The sequence below is a fragment of the Canis aureus genome, chromosome 15 (genome assembly GCF_053574225.1).
Source record: "Canis aureus isolate CA01 chromosome 15, VMU_Caureus_v.1.0, whole genome shotgun sequence".
NCBI classification, from domain to species: domain Eukaryota; kingdom Metazoa; phylum Chordata; class Mammalia; order Carnivora; family Canidae; genus Canis; species Canis aureus.
Genome location: NC_135625.1, coordinates 18,927,502 through 18,945,297, shown reverse-complemented (window position 1 = coordinate 18,945,297; position 17,796 = coordinate 18,927,502). Strand labels below are relative to the sequence as shown.

Genomic DNA, 17,796 nt, shown 5'->3' with positions numbered 1-17,796 from the left:
TAAGATTGAACAGTTCTGGAAATCTGTTGTGCAACCATGTGAATGTATCACAGGGACCCCGAACTGGCCAGATGTGCTTGTCTACCACTGAAATCCTGCCCTTAACTTCTTGGTTTCCATGGCTTTGTTCCTGTCATTCCTGGCTTCTGGGATACCGTTCCCAAGTTCTTTCTGATGACATCTCACTAGTACCTTGAAGTCTAGTTGAAATGTCTTCATGAGAGGACCTCCTACAATTAAAAACTACCATAGCACTTTGTAGTATTTTATCTAAAACATCCCACTTTTTGTCTGAATAAATTTTTTATTTTCTGCAGTTGTGAGGAGTGAGGGGAGTTGTCAGAGAAGCAGAAATGGATCTTTGCAGTTAATAGTAAAACAGGGACATGGAGGGAAAAAAAAGAGGAGCTTGAGAAGAAAGGGAATAAATGAAGATTTTAGCTATTTAATATATAATTCAACTTTTTCAATATTTTGCTGAAAGTTGATCTTAGAGGCCTGGATCTCTGTAGCTGAACTGGCTCCTGAGAAACAGGGGTGACTAACAGAGCCCCTGAAACCATTAATAGTAAGGAGAAGCCTTGGAGGGCACCTTGTGTAATTCCTCCCCTTTTCTCAGGGTAGGAAAACAGACTTTCAAGATGATTCCCAGTCAGAACCCTTCTAAATTAGTTATAATAGCTAACATTTGTCATCTACAAACTTAGCACACTTTCAATACTATCACCCAAATTGATGATAAAAATTGTCACATCAACTCGAGAAGTAATGGACATGGATGTTAAACCTTCCGTTATTACTGCAAACTATATTACTAACAGCCAAAGGGTCCACTTTACAGACTCTATCTTTTCAGGTTGTCTCATGGTATTCTTGGATTCAACAGATCTGAAGATGTTTACAATGAAATATTTCTTATATAGTTAAAAATTCATTTTATAACCTTCTTGGTTTTTTGTTTTCCCTGTAGGCTTTTCTAGTTAATGAGAAGCAGAAATAAGACAATAGGCTAGTGAAATCTTATGAAGACATTTTCTTTCTGACTCAACGATCGTTCCAGTGAAAGAAATTATAGTGCACATTCCTTTTACCTTTCAAGGCTGATGGAGATGAAAGGAGTCCATGATATTAGAGCAATTCCACCCCTTCTCCAGGGCAAAAAAGGGCATTCCATTCTTTTTAACCAATGTGTGCTGGTTTGATACTTAAAAGCCAGCATGGGGAACACTTGAAACCAAAATGTGTCATTAAAGAAAATTATATACCACCAAGTAGCAAGTTCAGTACCATTTTTAGTTCCATGTTGAGAGAAATGGTGCCAAATTTTGATCTTGTCTCTGGGGACCATGCCACTGAAGTTGCTATCACAGCTACTATTATTTCTACTGGCATGCCTCTGTTCTTGGATACTGCCAAATATGGATGGGAAGGAGGGGTGGTGACAGCTGGTGACATGGTCCAGCAGTCTGCCAGAACCTTAGAGCAAATTACAGGGGATGTTGTGAAGCGAACACAGAAGCAAGCACCCTTGCCATCAGAAACCCGAATGTAGCTTATGCCACCAGAACCCTGAAGAGTGACACTCTGAGGTTTTGGCAACCTGGACTATAGTTCTTAGCATGCCTGCCATTATTGGCTAAATGCTGTTTAATATTACAAGAGCAAGCAAACATTCTCACAAAGACAAAAAAAAATAAGAGATAATATGAGAACCAGAGTCTGCTTAAGAAAAAATGGGCTTAATAAAATATCATCCTGAAAATGTCTGTAAGTCGGTTCTGCGTATGCCTCCAAATCCCTGAAAGTCCATGGAGGCAAGCTAAGGTCTAGAGTTTTCCTGTCTTGTAAATCACCTCATATCCACCATGGTACAGTTTCCCAAAAATAATCTTTCTGAGAAAGAGTCATTAAGAACATGTTATCAGAAGTTGCTGGAAAAGAAAATCGGAATCTGACCTTTTACAGTTAAGAGCACAGTTTTCAACACAGATTGCCCGTGGCGTCTTGTGGAGCTTTGTTTATACTAAAAGAGAACCGAGTCCCAGTCTCAATTCTGGCTCTAACTAGTTGTGGGACCTTGGCAAGTCACTGGGCTTCTCTGAGGCTTAGATCTCCCATTTTTATAAATATCAAAAGAACTTGCTCAAAATGATCTCTAAGGTCTCTTCCAGATTTAAATTCTTTGATACGTCAATATGTTTTAAAATATAAATATTTAGGCTACATCATTGAGCACAGGCAAAAGCATCTGGCATCAATAAGCTATCAACATATCAGAAGACTAATGCTGTTTTTCCTTTTTTAAAATTTGAAAATAAAATAAAATTGCATGGGGTCAAACAATCACTTCATGCACACAATTCCTTTGGTATCTTGGGTTGTGCAAGCAAGATCACATCATTTTATGTTTTAATTTCACAAATATATAAATACACCTGATGCTCATGGGCAGCAATTAGATTTTACAGAACAAAATAAGAAAAAATGCTCTTAAATATAAGACAATGATTTGATTTGATACATGCTTACAGAATACAGCCAGGTTTTCTATGTAAAATGAAAGCATCTCATGTAAAGATGCAGTTTGTAACTTGGACCCCTACTGGTCTAAACTGTCATTAGGAATACATAGTTTTCCATAAATTAGCTTTTGTTTTGGATTTCCTGCTGTGTTCATATACATGTTGACGGAGTGTGTTGGGCAATATTTTGGCATTCTAATCCATTATTATTTGTTATTAGCTTTCAAGTCTAATATTATTCATACAGTCTACATCTTGCTGGCCCAAACATGGTCATTTTATTTATTTTTATTTTATTTTTTCCAAATATGGTCATTTTAAAATCAATACTTTTTTGGAAAGCTTTCATATTAATATGCACTCAAGCTGTCATTAAGGAGGAAATTATCTCAACGACAGGATTTTTGATATTCAAAGGTACTAGTAACACTTGAGGTAGCAAGTGTCTCAGAGTATTATAAAATACTAAAATCATAGGTTTTATGTAAACTAATGGCTTTTTGGGGGTGAGGCGGAAGGGGACAAGAAATGGCTGCTGATATTTTACATAATCACGCTATACATTTTTCCTTTCTACTTTTTTGGCATTATGTCAGTAATGGGAAGACAGGATTATTTTGGCTACAGCAATGTCTTGATGAGACAGTGATTTAGTTATGTAGATTTTCCAGAATATTTGATTTATATTCTTTGGTGAATTAAATTTACATTAAAAATTCCACTTCCAAATTTTGTTGCTTATTTTTTCTCTCTTCACCATGTAGGTTCAGTGTAACACGCTGAAGGATGTTGTTGAGGAGAGAGTTATTCTAGCCGTCCACCGACAGCCGACATTGAAGCTGATGGGGCTTATGAAAATCAAGCTGCGGCTGTGTCTGTCACCAAGGGATTTAAGTCAGGACTTCAAAAACAGGCTGTTTTCCTAATATTTCATTAGTTTTCTCTCATGTCCAGGTTCCATTCTCTGAATGAAAGAAGCATTCACTCTCCAATCTCATGGAAAGAATAAAGTGTTGACCACCATCAGATTAGCTTGTCCAAAGGAGCCAGTCCTTATCAATCAACTTTGAGGTAACAGTTATCAACATTAAGGACTATGGCAAGAGGACCTGTTTAAAGAACATTTGAAATACACAATGAAATCATTTACATGATTTATAGACTATTCCCTGCATGCCGATACAGTGACTTTGCTGTTATCATGAAATGTACGTAACAGAAGATTCATTAGTGACAGTTATTAGTAGTTTTGCCACGGAAACCCCATGGATTTACTCATTATTCAAAAGCCTGTTACTGACTCAATTTTCACCTGGATTCCTTTCTTCCATAATAGCTTTAAGAGCTATAGCCTCACACTTGTAATGAAAGTATGTTAATAATCTACTTAAACATAAAACTTTCTTTGGCTTGCTTTAAAAAAATTTTATTTATTTGAGAGAGAGAGGGAGAGAGAGAGAGAGAGAGAGAGAATGGGAGAGAGGCAGAGAGAGAAGGAGAGAGAGAATCTCAAGGAGACCCCTTGCTGAGCGTTGAACTCTACCTGGGGCTTGATACTATGACCCTGAGATCATGACCTGAGCTGAAATCAAGAGTCCACCCCTCAACTGACTGCCACCCAGGTGCCCTGGCTTGTTTTGACTTTTTGAAAAAGTAGTAGAATAAATATGAGAGTGACAATTTTTTGAAATTTTAAGACACTCTAAATCTTCATTATTAAAAGGGATCCCTGGGTGGCGCAGCGGTTTAGCACCTGCCTTCGGCCCAGGGTGCGATCCTGGAGACCTGGGATCGAATCCCACATCCGGCTCCCGGTGCATGGAGCCTGCTTCTCTCTCTGCCTATGTCTCTGCCTCTCTCTCTCTCTCTCTCTGTGTGACTATTGTAAATAAAAAAAAAAAATTAAAAAAAATAAAATAAAAGATCCAACCCTTAGGGACATGGACATTTCTAGAGGAAACCTGGTATATTAATGTATGGCAAAATCCAGAAAAACATCCTCTTCAAAACAATCCACTTCTCTAAGAGGTTACATCTGAGAGGGTAAATGTGATCTGGGAATGTGTGTGTTGTGTGTGCATGTGTCATGGCTGTCAGGTGGCAACTTGAAACAAAATCAATGACCCTTCAGGAATCCAGGTCTAACCCTCTCATACAGTTTGTTGTTCACCATCTGTTCATCAACAAAAATGCAGTCACCATCTACTTTATCAAGTTCTGTTGTATGTGCGAAGCAAAGTGGTGTGGAATCCGCCTCACCACTGATGGTACCCTAGTTCATGATGGTAAGTTTGACAGACCTTATCTTGACCCTTGACAGACCTTGACCCTCTTAAGTCATCATGCAGGTGGGAACATATCCTAGGAAGTCACCATTCCAGCTGCTCCCCCATTAATCTGGGCTGACCTGGAGAGCAGGTCTCCTTATGAATTTATCTTAACTATTATTAACGGATATTTATGTAGCATTTGTGGACATCTATTTCAAAGCAAAATACAAAGGAAGTTGTCATCTCTGAACCTCAGGATACCTTGCTCACACTGTCAACTGGCTTTTGTATTTGGTGGTCTCACACTCTTCTCCTAAAAATAAGTGGCCCACTTTCCCACTTTACACATGCATTGCTCCTCTATATATGATTCTTTTCTAAGATCATAAAGGATTTCTCTGAGGTAGTAAAAAGCATCTAAAAATATCGTGAGTCTAAAAATAGAAAATAATTTGTGACTATTTGAAATGATTGAAATAATATGATGAGGCTTTATGTACAAATGCTATATAACTCACATGGGCTCACTAGCTACATCGCAGTGAGGTTGTTGCAACTATAAATGTACTTAACAAAAAAGATTAAAGGATCTAGAATGAAATTAAAAGGCCCAATGAAAGAGACCGATTTTTCAGTCTCCTTAGTAATGACTCCTGTACATTAAAAGAAAAGTGCTTACTACCTTTATGATTTAATCATGAGCCATCTATGCCTTTTTATTTCATAGCAAAATATATTTTTACATTCATATCTATTTTTTTCTGTGAGATTATGAGCTTAAAAATTTAAATACATTTTTTAAAAGAAAATTTTATAGCATTACCTTAAGAGAAAAATCAACATCTCTTGAGACAAACAGAAGGCAACAGTAAGAATAAATGGAGTAAACTATGAGCAATACTATTAAAATCTACGTGGAAATGATAGCCAGCAGAAGTGTTTTTTTTTTTTTTTTTAAAGATTTTATTTATTTATTCATGACAGAGAGAGAGAGGCAGAGACACAGGGAGAGGAAGAAGCAGGCTCCATGCAGGGAGCCCGACACGGGAATCAGTCTCGGGACTCCAGGATCACGCCCCGGGACGAAAGCAGCGCCAAACTGCTGAGCCACCCAGGCTACCCAGAAGTGTTCTTTATTTGTGAAAGAAGTGTTCAAAGAGACAGATTATGACACACAAACATCTACTGAGACGTTCCTTATGACATAATCAGATATGATGGGGTAGAAGACAAAAGGGAATACATTCCTCATATTGTCATTCAGTCTTATTCTTCTATCCATGTACTCCCTTTAAATTCTTTAATCTTTATGAGAAACAATGCCCTATGATATAGTGGGGTAAAGTTCCAGGGTCAAGATAAAAAGACCTGCATCATGGTCCCTGTTTAAATATATCTGGGCTTTAACACAGCACAAGCCACTGATTCTCTGGGCCTAAGACTTTTCTTTCTAAAAAGTGTGGATAATAAAATTTGTTCTACTAGATTGTTGTAAAGAATAATAATAGCAGCTAAAACTAGTTGAGCACTTATATTTTATCAGGCACATTAATTATTTTATTAAAGAATCCAAGAGCTGTACTCTTACTAATCCTGTCTACACTGATGGAGGGTAAGTTCCCTACACAGCATTACATAGCTAAAGTGGGATATAAAACTCAAGTCTTAGTGTTTTGAGGGTCTGTACTTAAAAACAATGTTCTAAAAATATGTTGTAATGTGATATGCAAATCTGGCATTGTATTTTTCCATATAAGATTGTGAGCTCACTGTGGTAAAGACTATGTCTTTTGTGTGTGTGTGTGTGTGTGTGTGTGTGAATTCAGTGTTTAGGAGGGAAATTCAGTAACTGCTAAACTTAATGGAATTAAATTGACTGTGATATTGGTAATAATTACAAGGAAATACCTATAAAAAAAAGCAAATTAAAATATACAAGATACAAAACTACTTGCATCATTTTGTCTCAGAATGAAGCCCTGCCCTTGATGCTCCCATCCCCCACCCCAGGTGTCTTGGGGTGCTTGGGTGGCTCAGTCAGCGAAGGGATGGACTCCTAGTTTTGGCTCAGGTTATGATCTCATGGGTCCTCAGATTGAGGCTGGCCTCAGGCTCTATGCTCAGTGGGGAGTCAGCGTGAAGATCTTCTCCCTCTGTCCTTCTCCCCACTTGTGCATGGAGGTGCACTGTCTCTCTCAAATAAATAAATAATAGCCCTTTTTTATAGAAGAGCTAAGGGCTCCACATTCTAGAATCATATATGGTGATCTTTAAGATACCCTTGGATATCCTTCTATAGCCCTGGGAAATGTATAATAATATGTGGAAGGCTTTCTCTTCTTTAAGGGTACAAGAAGGCCTATTAAATTGATGAAGGGGACGAAAAGCTCACTAGCAAAGACAAAAAGGAAGGATCGGTCTGTGGGTCAAGCATTAGGGAGAAGTGACAATTCCAGGATGGAGGCAGCCAATGTCATGCCAGCCCTGCCGATGAAGACCACCACCAGGAGAGGAGCACCAGTTCTGTGTGTGAACGCCTGAATAAATCACCAGTGATGAAACTCATCAGGTAAAGGAAAGAATGGACATTCTTATCTTGAAAAACACTGAATATTATCTCAAAAACTCTCTTAGTATTATACAGGAGTGGGTCTAGATACAAATAGAGTTGTTCTTTGATTCCGTTTGATAAGTGCTTACAACGCATAATGGACGAGTCTCAAAGTAATGCCTTTTAGGTCCAACTCACTAATGGAAATTGGACATGCTGAGCTCCTTGGTTATCAAACGCAGAGCAATGTGATTTTCATTTCCCAACAATGTTTGAAATACCAGAAACACATATGTTTCTTAGATATCTTCAGAACAGATTAACACAGTACCCGGAATGTTTAGAAAAAACTCAGATACCATTTCTTTTAACAGTTTTAAAACGATCTTCTGGGCATACATGATAAAACTCTTCAAGTATGTATGTTCATTATCTAAAATTAAGGGGAAGGAACAATCTGAAACAGACCACACATCTTTGTGACAATTTTAAATCCAGTTGCCCCAACTTTCCAAAGTAACATTTCTTTCCCCTTCTAGGTGTTAACTACGTGATGAGGTCCTAGCGATACTCCCTCAACAAAGAAAACAAATGAATATCATCACTTTTTTTCCCCCTCAGACACACTGAGATCTTATCTTTATTATATCACAATATATTGGTTTTAATATTCCTGAGGATTGATTTTTTGGACCACATTTAGGTTTATGTGGTCAACTTAAAATTTATCCTGACATCAGCATTTGTCCAAAAACATAATCCTACTTGTTATTCAGGCTTTAGCAGGCAAACCTTTCTCTACGGCTCAAACTCCTTGAGTTCTGCCTTTTATACAGTCGCTAGTCCCCTACATTTCTCCTTTTTAAATAGCCCTCATGATGACAATTAAATGCTCACTGTTTGCATGCCCCGAGATACAATCTCTAAGAGGGCAAGGGCTGTGTTATCTTGTTCACTGCTGTATCTGTCAGTGTCTCAATAAATAAATGTTGAATGAATGATGGATGCATGAATGGATGGTCATCTCCTTCTCTGGCGTTACATTACAAAGCACTAACAAAGGAACTGTAGAATCTTAATTTTAAGAAAGAAAGACGAGGTGTGAATAGTTAGTAGACATCCTAAGGGTATGTAGAAACAATAAATTAAAAGAATCAATACATATCTGAGTTTTATTTTACCTTATACTATAGGATAAGACCTCTGTTTGAATATAGATCCAATAGAACTTAAATGTTTTATGATGAATTCCTTCCTAAAACTCCTAGCAATCTATCAAGTTTTTTAAAAAATCACATATATACCAGTTACTTTTCCTTTCACTCCTCTGTATGTAGATATTTCTCCCCGAACACACTGCTCTCAGTCCCACTAATGTAAAAGCAAATGGCATATGCAACACCAATTAAATATTTATGCAATGTAGCACTGAAATGGTAAATATTGTATTATGCTTTCCACTTGTCATTAGTCAGGAGATGTTGCTACATTCCACAAAAATGATAGCCTAAAACAGAGAAAACAGCACCGTATTTCACAGAGAAGATATTTATGTCTGGCAGAAACTGGAGTTTAGCTGGCTTTAAAGGTATTTCTTATTGTTGCTGTCCTTGGGTGTTTTTCAAGTCAGGGAGATCTTTATATTTGAATGGTAAAAACGTCTGTATAAATAGAGTATTTCTCATATATTATTTACTTTAGCTGACCTCGTATCAAGCTAAGAGTAAAATAAATGACTTTTGGGGGAGAGGAGGAGCTTATTTCCCACATTTGAATTAATTTCTTGAAATGGGTTGTGCTTTCTTTTTTACGTTTGGTAATAAACAATATGACAATGAAGTCAAAACTGAACATTTGTATGTTGTGCTAATAAAAGGCAACAAAAAAATTATAATGTCCCAAAGCTGAGGGTGCAGTATACAACCATTTTCTTACTTTGGATTTCAAGTTAGAAGTCAACAGATGCAATTACATGGAGTTGACTATAAAGGAACAGGATTCTAAGTGACTTCTCAACCTTTGCTAGGTTTCTTTGATATGCCAGACATGGAAAACTGATATTTTCTATAAATTAATATTTTCTATAAATTAATCAAACTATTATTTTCTATAAATTTCTATAGTTCTTATTGGAAGTCAGGACAGAGTGCAAATATGACAGGAGAATAAACTTTCTGTGGATGCTGGAAGGATACACACACACACACATACATGCATATACACACAAATACATATATACATGCACACACATATTTATCTATATATGAAAGCACAATTTCACCCATACAAACTGCTGTCTTCAAAAAAGAAAAAATACAACTATCTAGAATGGGTTTTTGGTAGATTTTCTCCTTTTTGAATTTATAGACTCTCTGCAGAGTGCTGCAGTAGTATGCTTTATCTTATTACTATTTTCCCCCTCTTCGAGAGGTAAACTGTTTCGTTCTAATCCTGCATTTACCACCAAATCAGGTTTAATATGTCCTTAATTTCATGTGTCCAAGGATAAAATAAAATATTGATATATTGATTTAAAATTTTTAGTTTATAAGTTTCAATCTTTGAACATACAGGCAATATATTTTTTCTTTAACGTGATGAAATCACATTAGTATTATTAAAAAGCCAGCATTCCGTCTCAAGCAAAATGCATTTTCAGAATGTAATGCAACCAGGAGTTAAGAGAAGAAGCTGTAGTGAAAAATGGGATGTAATTCATTGCTTGGCTGTGTTCTATCACCTAATAAAACAGCACTTTTATTACAAAGACATGTCCAAAAAGAAAAAAGAATGTCACAACACATTTTATTTTGCCATATATATTTAAATGGTTGATTTTTCATGAAGCATAAAGGGCTGGCGTCTTTTCCCTCTGACCCTGAATTGCATATATATTGCTGGTACCATAATCAATTTCAAGGTACACAGGCAGGTAAAAATGTTCATAAAATGCAAATCGACATAGAAGTAGGGCAGGTAACTGCCACGGAATCATAACTGCAATGAACCTAAATTCGACAGGTTATGTTTTGCTAGATCTAGGGAATGCTTATGTTGTTAAACAGCCTTTTTAGCAGACATGTGACAACATCTATTTTAGGAATCAGTTGGTAGCAGCTGTTCAAAGGAAATAAATAACTACACATGTATTTTTTAAACGAAAAGGAATATTGAAAAGGCAAGTATTTCTTTGGTTAGCAACATATGTCAGGAGTCCAGAAGAAGAACAATGTGGAGCTTTTTTCTCGTTATTAGGAAATGAGTTAAAAAAACCAGTCTTTTTAAAGTTAAGATATTTGCAGGGAGGAAAAAAAAAACAAAACTATGGAGGGTTTGGAGGGAAATGGGAAGCAACTGTTTTTTTTTTTTTTAAGATTTTATATATTCATGAGAAACACAGAAAGAGAGAGAGACACACACACAGGCAGAGGGAGAAGCAGGCTCCATGCAGGAAGCCCCATGTGGGACTCGATCCGAGACTCCAGGATCACACCCTGAGCCGAAGGCAGACGCTTAACTGCTGAGCCACCCAGGTGTCCAGGGAAGCAACTGTTAATGCAACAAGGGCACCCTTTTTGGAGATGATAGAAATGTTCTAAATTGAGTGTGGTGACAGTTGCAAACTGTGCAAATGCATTAAACACCAATAGATACTTTCAATGGGTGACCTGTATGGTATGTGAATTATACCTCAATAAGGCTGTATATTAAAGAAAATCTGTCATCAAATGAATTATTGGTTGGGATATACCGGCCCAAAAATTGAGAAAATATGCTAGTATAATATAATTTGATAAGATTTTTGTTTTTTCTCATTTCTCTTAAATCTAAAGAACATGTGCAAATACCAAAAAGTGCTATTCTACATGGGAAATTATTTGGATTTTCAGACTCTGCCTAAAAGTTTTTGGAAATAGTAATGAGGTTAAATGTCTATCATGGTGTCACTGGAAATTTGACTTCATTTTGCTGCAGTTTTAAACAGTGTTAACATAATTATTCTAACATTTATTTTGACTTAATAATGTTTCAATGATGCTTATGATTTATGATAAGATTTATATGTGTGCTGCAACATCAAAATTATAGGTTAGCTTCCACCCAGGAAAAAAAGACCTCCGTGAGTAAAGAATCATCAATGTTCCTACTCATTCTATCACTGAACAGAAGCAAAAGCAACAGTAACCAACAGACCCTCCTTTTTTTAATTCACTCTTTGGTGAACAACTGCTAGATATTTGCCCACCTTTATAATTTTCTAATTTTAGAACAGGAAAAGAAGAAGAATGAGTAAATTCAGGCCCAGAAGAACTGGCACAGGTTTTTTTGTTTTTTTTTTTTTTTTTTATAGGTTTGTATCACTAAGTATTATTATTAAGCTTCACCTTTGTCTTCAATAGAATTTTCAATGGGTAAAGACATATCAACTCAAAGATTAATGCACTAAAGGATGATTTTAATTGGGAGTTCAGCAATCTAAAGAAAATCATAATGTGACTCTGCTGAAAAGAAGTTGGCCATGCTTGGGCATTTGATTTTTAAAATTGGGCTATGACCAATCATGGTACATCCATTCTATTATGTATCAGCTACAGCTTCTCAATTCAGCTCATTCCTCCATCCCAACAGGGCTTCACGATCTGTCCCCGGCTAGTTTCCTAATAGCTGGTCTATACTTATGCTGTCAAAGTGGTAGCCACTAGCCACATATGGCTGCTTGAGTTTCAATTAATCAACAATAAAATTTAGAGTCCAATTCTTTAGTTCACTAGCTATATTTCAAGTGCTCAATAATTACATGTATCTGGTGACTACTGAATTGAACAGGGTAGAAACAGAATGTTTCTACAGAATGTTATAACATTTGACAGTGCTGGCCTATAGCCTTGCTATTCAAAGTGCGGTCTGTGGGCCACAGCAGGATCACCTGGGAGCCTATTTGAAATACAGACCCTTTGGGGGGCCTGGGTGGCTCAGTCGGTTAAGTGTCTGATCCTCATTTCAGCTCAGGTCATGATCTCAGGGTAGTGAGATCAAGCCCTGCTTCGGGCTCCACACTGGGTATGCAGCCTGCTTAGGATTCTTTCCCACTCTCTCTTTCTCAAAAAACTCCCCAAAACCCACCAGATTCTTTGTTTTCACTTCAGATCTGCTGAGTCATGACATGCATTTTAATAAGATCTCCAGGGGATTCCTAGGAATATTGAAGTTTGAGGACACAAGACTGTCTTTAAATTGCAAGTTCTGGAATGCCACTGAAGAAATCTTACAAAAAGAACAACAATAGAAATGATGGTTTTTCATTGCTATGCTTCAATATCTTCAATATCTTCCCACTTTCAGTTTGTTAAAAACCTCAGGGGAGGTAGTATAGTAGAGTGGGGTCCTTGACACCTTCCAGTCCAGCTTCCATCATTGCCTCCCTCAAATGATAGATTCTCCCTGTTAAATGGATGATCGATTCTTCTTATTAAATTCATGGTGTTGTTGTGAAAATCAAGGCAATTCATATGCAGCTTCAAACACCATATTCTGGTGCACTGTGAGTGCTCCATGGGCACCACTGTGGGTACATCATGTACCTTCCTTTCCATGCTTTGAATGATCTCTCTTCAAGGTGATCTCCCACTAACCATTCTGTCATCAAAACCTAGTGAACTCAACTCTTCATCTGTCAGGCAGATAACACCTGCTACCTTCAAGTCTTTCCCCGACATCTTCAGCCAGAGATAGGTATTTTTCTTCCCTTCTCTTCTAGTTTTTGCTCATAAGGCTCAAGCTGCTATGAGCATATGTACTCTTCAAAGCGTGTTTGCATATATCGCTTGACCACGAGCTTCTGGAAGAAAAGCTAATTTGAACCTCTAACATCTATCAAAGTGCCCAGCAAAATGTTGACCTAAAACTAATTGTCGAAAAACCATAAAACAACAATAAAATGTTCTAGCCTGGGATTGGAAAGGGCCAAAAATACTGATAATAAGTAGCATTGGTAGCTGTGTAAACCGGGTAATTTGGCCATGGTTTTGCAAAATGTAAAACATACCCGCCATTTTGGTACACCCTTTCACAGAATTTATTCTGATAAAAAATTTGATCAACTGGGGGCTCCTGGGTAGCTCAGTCCACTGAGAGTCTGAATCTTGATTTTGGCTAAGGTCATGGTCTCAGGATCATGAGATCAGCCCTGTGTGGGGCTCTGTGCTCAGTGGGGAGTCTGCTTGGGATTCTCTCTCTCCTTCTGCCCCCACCCTACTTGTACACGCTCTTGTGCTCTCTCTCTAAAATAAATACATAAATCTTGAAAAAAAATTTGATCAAATAAACACACACACACACACACACACACACACAGATGCATAAGAAAATAGTCACTGCATTTTTGGGAACTGGTTAAACATAGCCATTAAATAAAATCATACACATATGATGTTTAATAAGTGACAAGTGAGAAAAACTGGTGCCACATGCATTAAAAATATGGAAACTCTGTATGCCTGGACAAATATCTGGAAGAGTATATCCCAAGAAGTTAACACGTGGTTACCTACACAGAAAGTTCACAATGACCCTATGGGAAATGTATTTTCCCTTTCTTTTTCACTCTTTCCTCATTCTCTGAAACTTTGATACAAAGAGGAAAACAAAGTCTATTCTCCTCCTCTACTCCCTCCCTTTCAGCAGTTATTCACCTTGACTCCCCCGAGATAACTTTATCTTAGAGAAGAGACATGCTAATACTATATTCTCCTAACTTCTCACCACCTCACTGAAAGGTGATAAAGAAAATTCTAGGACATGAGTAATTCCTCAAGCTTTTTATTTTTTGTTTTTACTTCTTTCATAAGGCTTTGACTTTATATTGACAGTCAATAGGAGAAAAGGGATCTCTAAGGGAATGGGAAAAAAAGTTTAAGGATGGCTGCACTTTTATTAAAAGTTATGAGGTCAATCTGATGAGGACATTGGTCTCCCCATTGATTCTGGGGGTTTATCAGACTGATCTAAGCTGGACAGGCAAGGGTCTCCTTTCTCCATCCCTGCTTTACATGCACGCTCAATAGGAAAGGACAACCTTCCCTGACAGAGCGCCCTATTCTTGTTTTCAAGGGTAAAGGCAGTCTCTTCAGTCTGAAAAGATGTATCATGCTAACTGATGAACAAAATCCTTTACCTGATTTAAACAGCAACAACAAAAATCACTGCGTTGTTGTGTAAGTCATTTAAGTATAGGAGGCCAGTGAAAACTGTTAAGTATAGTTGTGCTGAATTAAAGCAATGCAAGTGTGAGATCATTCTTTGATGATAAATGTAACTCTTGCCAGGTAACAGCTGGACTGCTTCGCCTCAAGTTCTAGCCCAAGAACTAGATCACTGCAAATGTTTGACAAGTATCTGCTGAACTGAGTATATTAACTATCTAACTTGTACATTTCCATGTGGGGAGACAGAAAACCAGAGGGACAAGCTGATGATAGTAGTACTACCGGAATAAACTATGATGTTACCTACTAAACAGGAAAATAAGCAGTTTGAAGAAAAGGAACATTTTGGGCTTTTACTTAGAAGTCTGATAATTATATTTACTAAGGGATCCATGAACAGAGGACAGGTCTCAAATAATAGGGAGCTAATCTCACATTAAAATGTTATTTTTCATGATAGTCACCCATTGTAAATAAAATCGCACAGTCTCAGAACTGATATTTAAAGTACTGAACACCTACCTGTTAGGTCACAGGCTCTTAAAATCAGAAAGGTTATACCTAACCACACAAAAACAACAGAGATGCTGACTTCCAGCCCTGTGTGGTAGCTCTCGATCTGTTTGGCATGTACCATGGTAAAAAAAAAAAGAATCCCCTACAAATATGTATGCTTAATTTATTATGTCCCATTTATGCCTAGTGCATTTCAGAACCTTTTAAAATTCTTTAGTAGCACAGTGCTGACAGATATAGATAATTTATACAACTAGAAGAGATTCTCTTAATGGCTAGGTATTTTCTAGCTGAATACTAGAAATCTGTGTCTGAATACTGATTTTTGTTGTGATGTTCCTCATTTACCCTGCGTAGCGTTGTTTCATGAGGGTGGGATCTTGGTCAAGTGACAACGCTTTTGGTACCTGGTATGAGCATTTTTAAGAGGAGGGAGTCAACTCAGATTGAAAAATTAAAAAGGCTTCATCTCTGATGGACAGTGGCCCAATGAGGTGATGTATGAAGCACAGTGATGGGAATTATGAGGTTGTTTCCATGTTCAGTGGGAAAGTGTCCTGATTCATTAGTGATGTCTGCCATGGCCAAAGGATTGGAAATAATAGTATACAACATGCCCCAGAGTTGCCATCTCTAACTCAATTATCTCTAAAATTCTTTCATGCTTTACAATTCTATATTTCTCTTAAATGTTGCGACTAAAAATGGTTAGTTCACTTTCCAAAATACATAATTTATAAGGAGTATAGTAGCTAATGACAGAAATGGGTTCACTGCAAAAGCATCAGACTGTTCTATATACAGATCTGTAATACTCGTGTTCAGTTCTAAAATTTCATGGGCATCAGAAAACGCTTTGTAAACTTGAGGACACGTCACTGGCTGTGGCTCTTGCTGGATAAACCATATAGCTTGTGACTGATCACCATGGACACCATTAGCGTTTCGATGTGGTATGCCTTTTCCACACTCACAAACGGGTCAAAATCTGCTGTGGTCATTGCTGGCATTTTAAAAAGCCATTGCCCATAGTTCAAATGCTCATACGTGTTACGAAACACTTAAATAAAAGCCAATTTACAACTGCTATTAGCAGCTTCCATCATTTGGGTTACTATGAAATGAAAAAGAGGATCAATACTACATCATAAAAGATGAAAAATCCACATATATGAATGAGTATGTAATCCATTCATTGTTTTATGGATACACAGTTCTCTGGAGAGTGTTGCTGAGTGCAAGATGATGGTCCTGAGTGATGGGTTTTACATTCAGATAGCTGAGTTAGCTGAAAGATGCCTCACTGTACAAGTAGCAGAGAGCTCCCCATCGACGATGCATCAAAGGGGACTCCTAAGCAGTGTCCCTTCCTGCAAGTGCTTGAATGATTCTGTGTACACGAGATGTCACAGACTTACCCATGTTTCAAGAGGGATACGTCAAACACAAGTTCACACCCTAGTCTGTGCCCAACTGTCAACTTTATTCTTTCTGCAAAGACAGCTTTTCTATTTATCTGCAGTTGCCAAAGATTACTTGAGATACTCCGTGATTTTTAAGGTACTAATTGATCTTCTCTCTGGAAGATGAACCTCGTGATATACTTCTTGGCCACAAAGATAGAGGAGACCAACATGACGACAATATAACATCCTGATGGAGAGACAAAGTAATTGTAAAAATTTGTCCTTACCTATAAAATATGATAGGAGTATTGCCAGGAGCACGGAGACCCCTACAGCACACAGGGCAGTGCATTTCCAGCTACAGTACTTTGAAGACTTCTTGAATTTAAAAGCACTTCTTGATAGGGTGTTTCTAGGTAGTGGCCGAGTAGGCGGCGAGTAAACAGAGCCAGATGCCATCGTGTAACCTGGGGTTGCAGTGCTGAACAGTGGCGTTGTCCCTGTTCCTGTTTTGAATAGGAAATGCCTGCAGAACAAGAGAATATCGCCATGAGATGCGAATATGCTCACATGTGGGAGACAGACTCAGCTATACATTAGCTCTTCCCTCTCTTCTCTTTGTCTCTCTCCATCCCCCATGACCTTATGTAATTAAAAAAATCAAGAATTAAGGAAATATTTTAACCAACTCATAATGGTGACTCTGATGATCGAACTGATTTGTAATGGATATACCTGTAATGGATACAGAAACTGATTTGTAACACAGATTCAAGTAGATATCTTGAGACACTATGAAGTTATTCTAATCACACCATTTCCCACACAAAACCATTCTGGAACTCCCTTGTATGAATTACATTAAGAGCATATTCACATTCCACTTAAGAAAACGAATCGCCTTACTTTACAGCCACACGTGTATTTACCGCTGTGTGAGACTACGTCCTCATATGCACACAAGTATGCATGACCACACTGAGGTTCTGCAGGATGATTTATTTTCTGGAAGTCCACAGAAACATTCTAACCCCAGCCTGCTCTCCCACTAACAAGCACTAGCAAGCTTGGCCACAGGCAGCTGGTCAGGTCTCAAGGGATGCAAAGTAGTTTTATTTTTAGCCTATGTCAAACATAACCAGGGGAAAAGGGAAGAAAGAGGAAGGAATCACAGAACACTTCTAAAATCAAACTAAATAAATGAGGAGGTCCGTGAAGCAGGTTTTTTTTTTTTTTTTTTTTTTTTCGTGAAGCAGGTTTGAGATCAAATAGAGAGTGTCTAACAACTGAGCTGGATGGCAGTGGAGAGAACCGCCTCTAAAAGTT

General features: G+C 37.6%; 1 protein-coding gene across 8 annotated transcripts in view; it reads right to left on the bottom strand.

The window, feature by feature from the left end:
- TENM3 (teneurin transmembrane protein 3) overlaps positions 1-17,796 on the bottom strand; it is a 603,842-nt gene that overhangs the window by 144,418 nt on the left and 441,628 nt on the right. For all 8 annotated transcript variants that reach the window (XM_077848637.1, XM_077848636.1, XM_077848639.1 and 5 more), the window contains one exon: positions 16,758-16,996. In XM_077848637.1, coding sequence (XP_077704763.1) covers positions 16,758-16,996 — 239 coding nt within the window. The remainder of the gene's footprint in view (positions 1-16,757; positions 16,997-17,796) is intronic.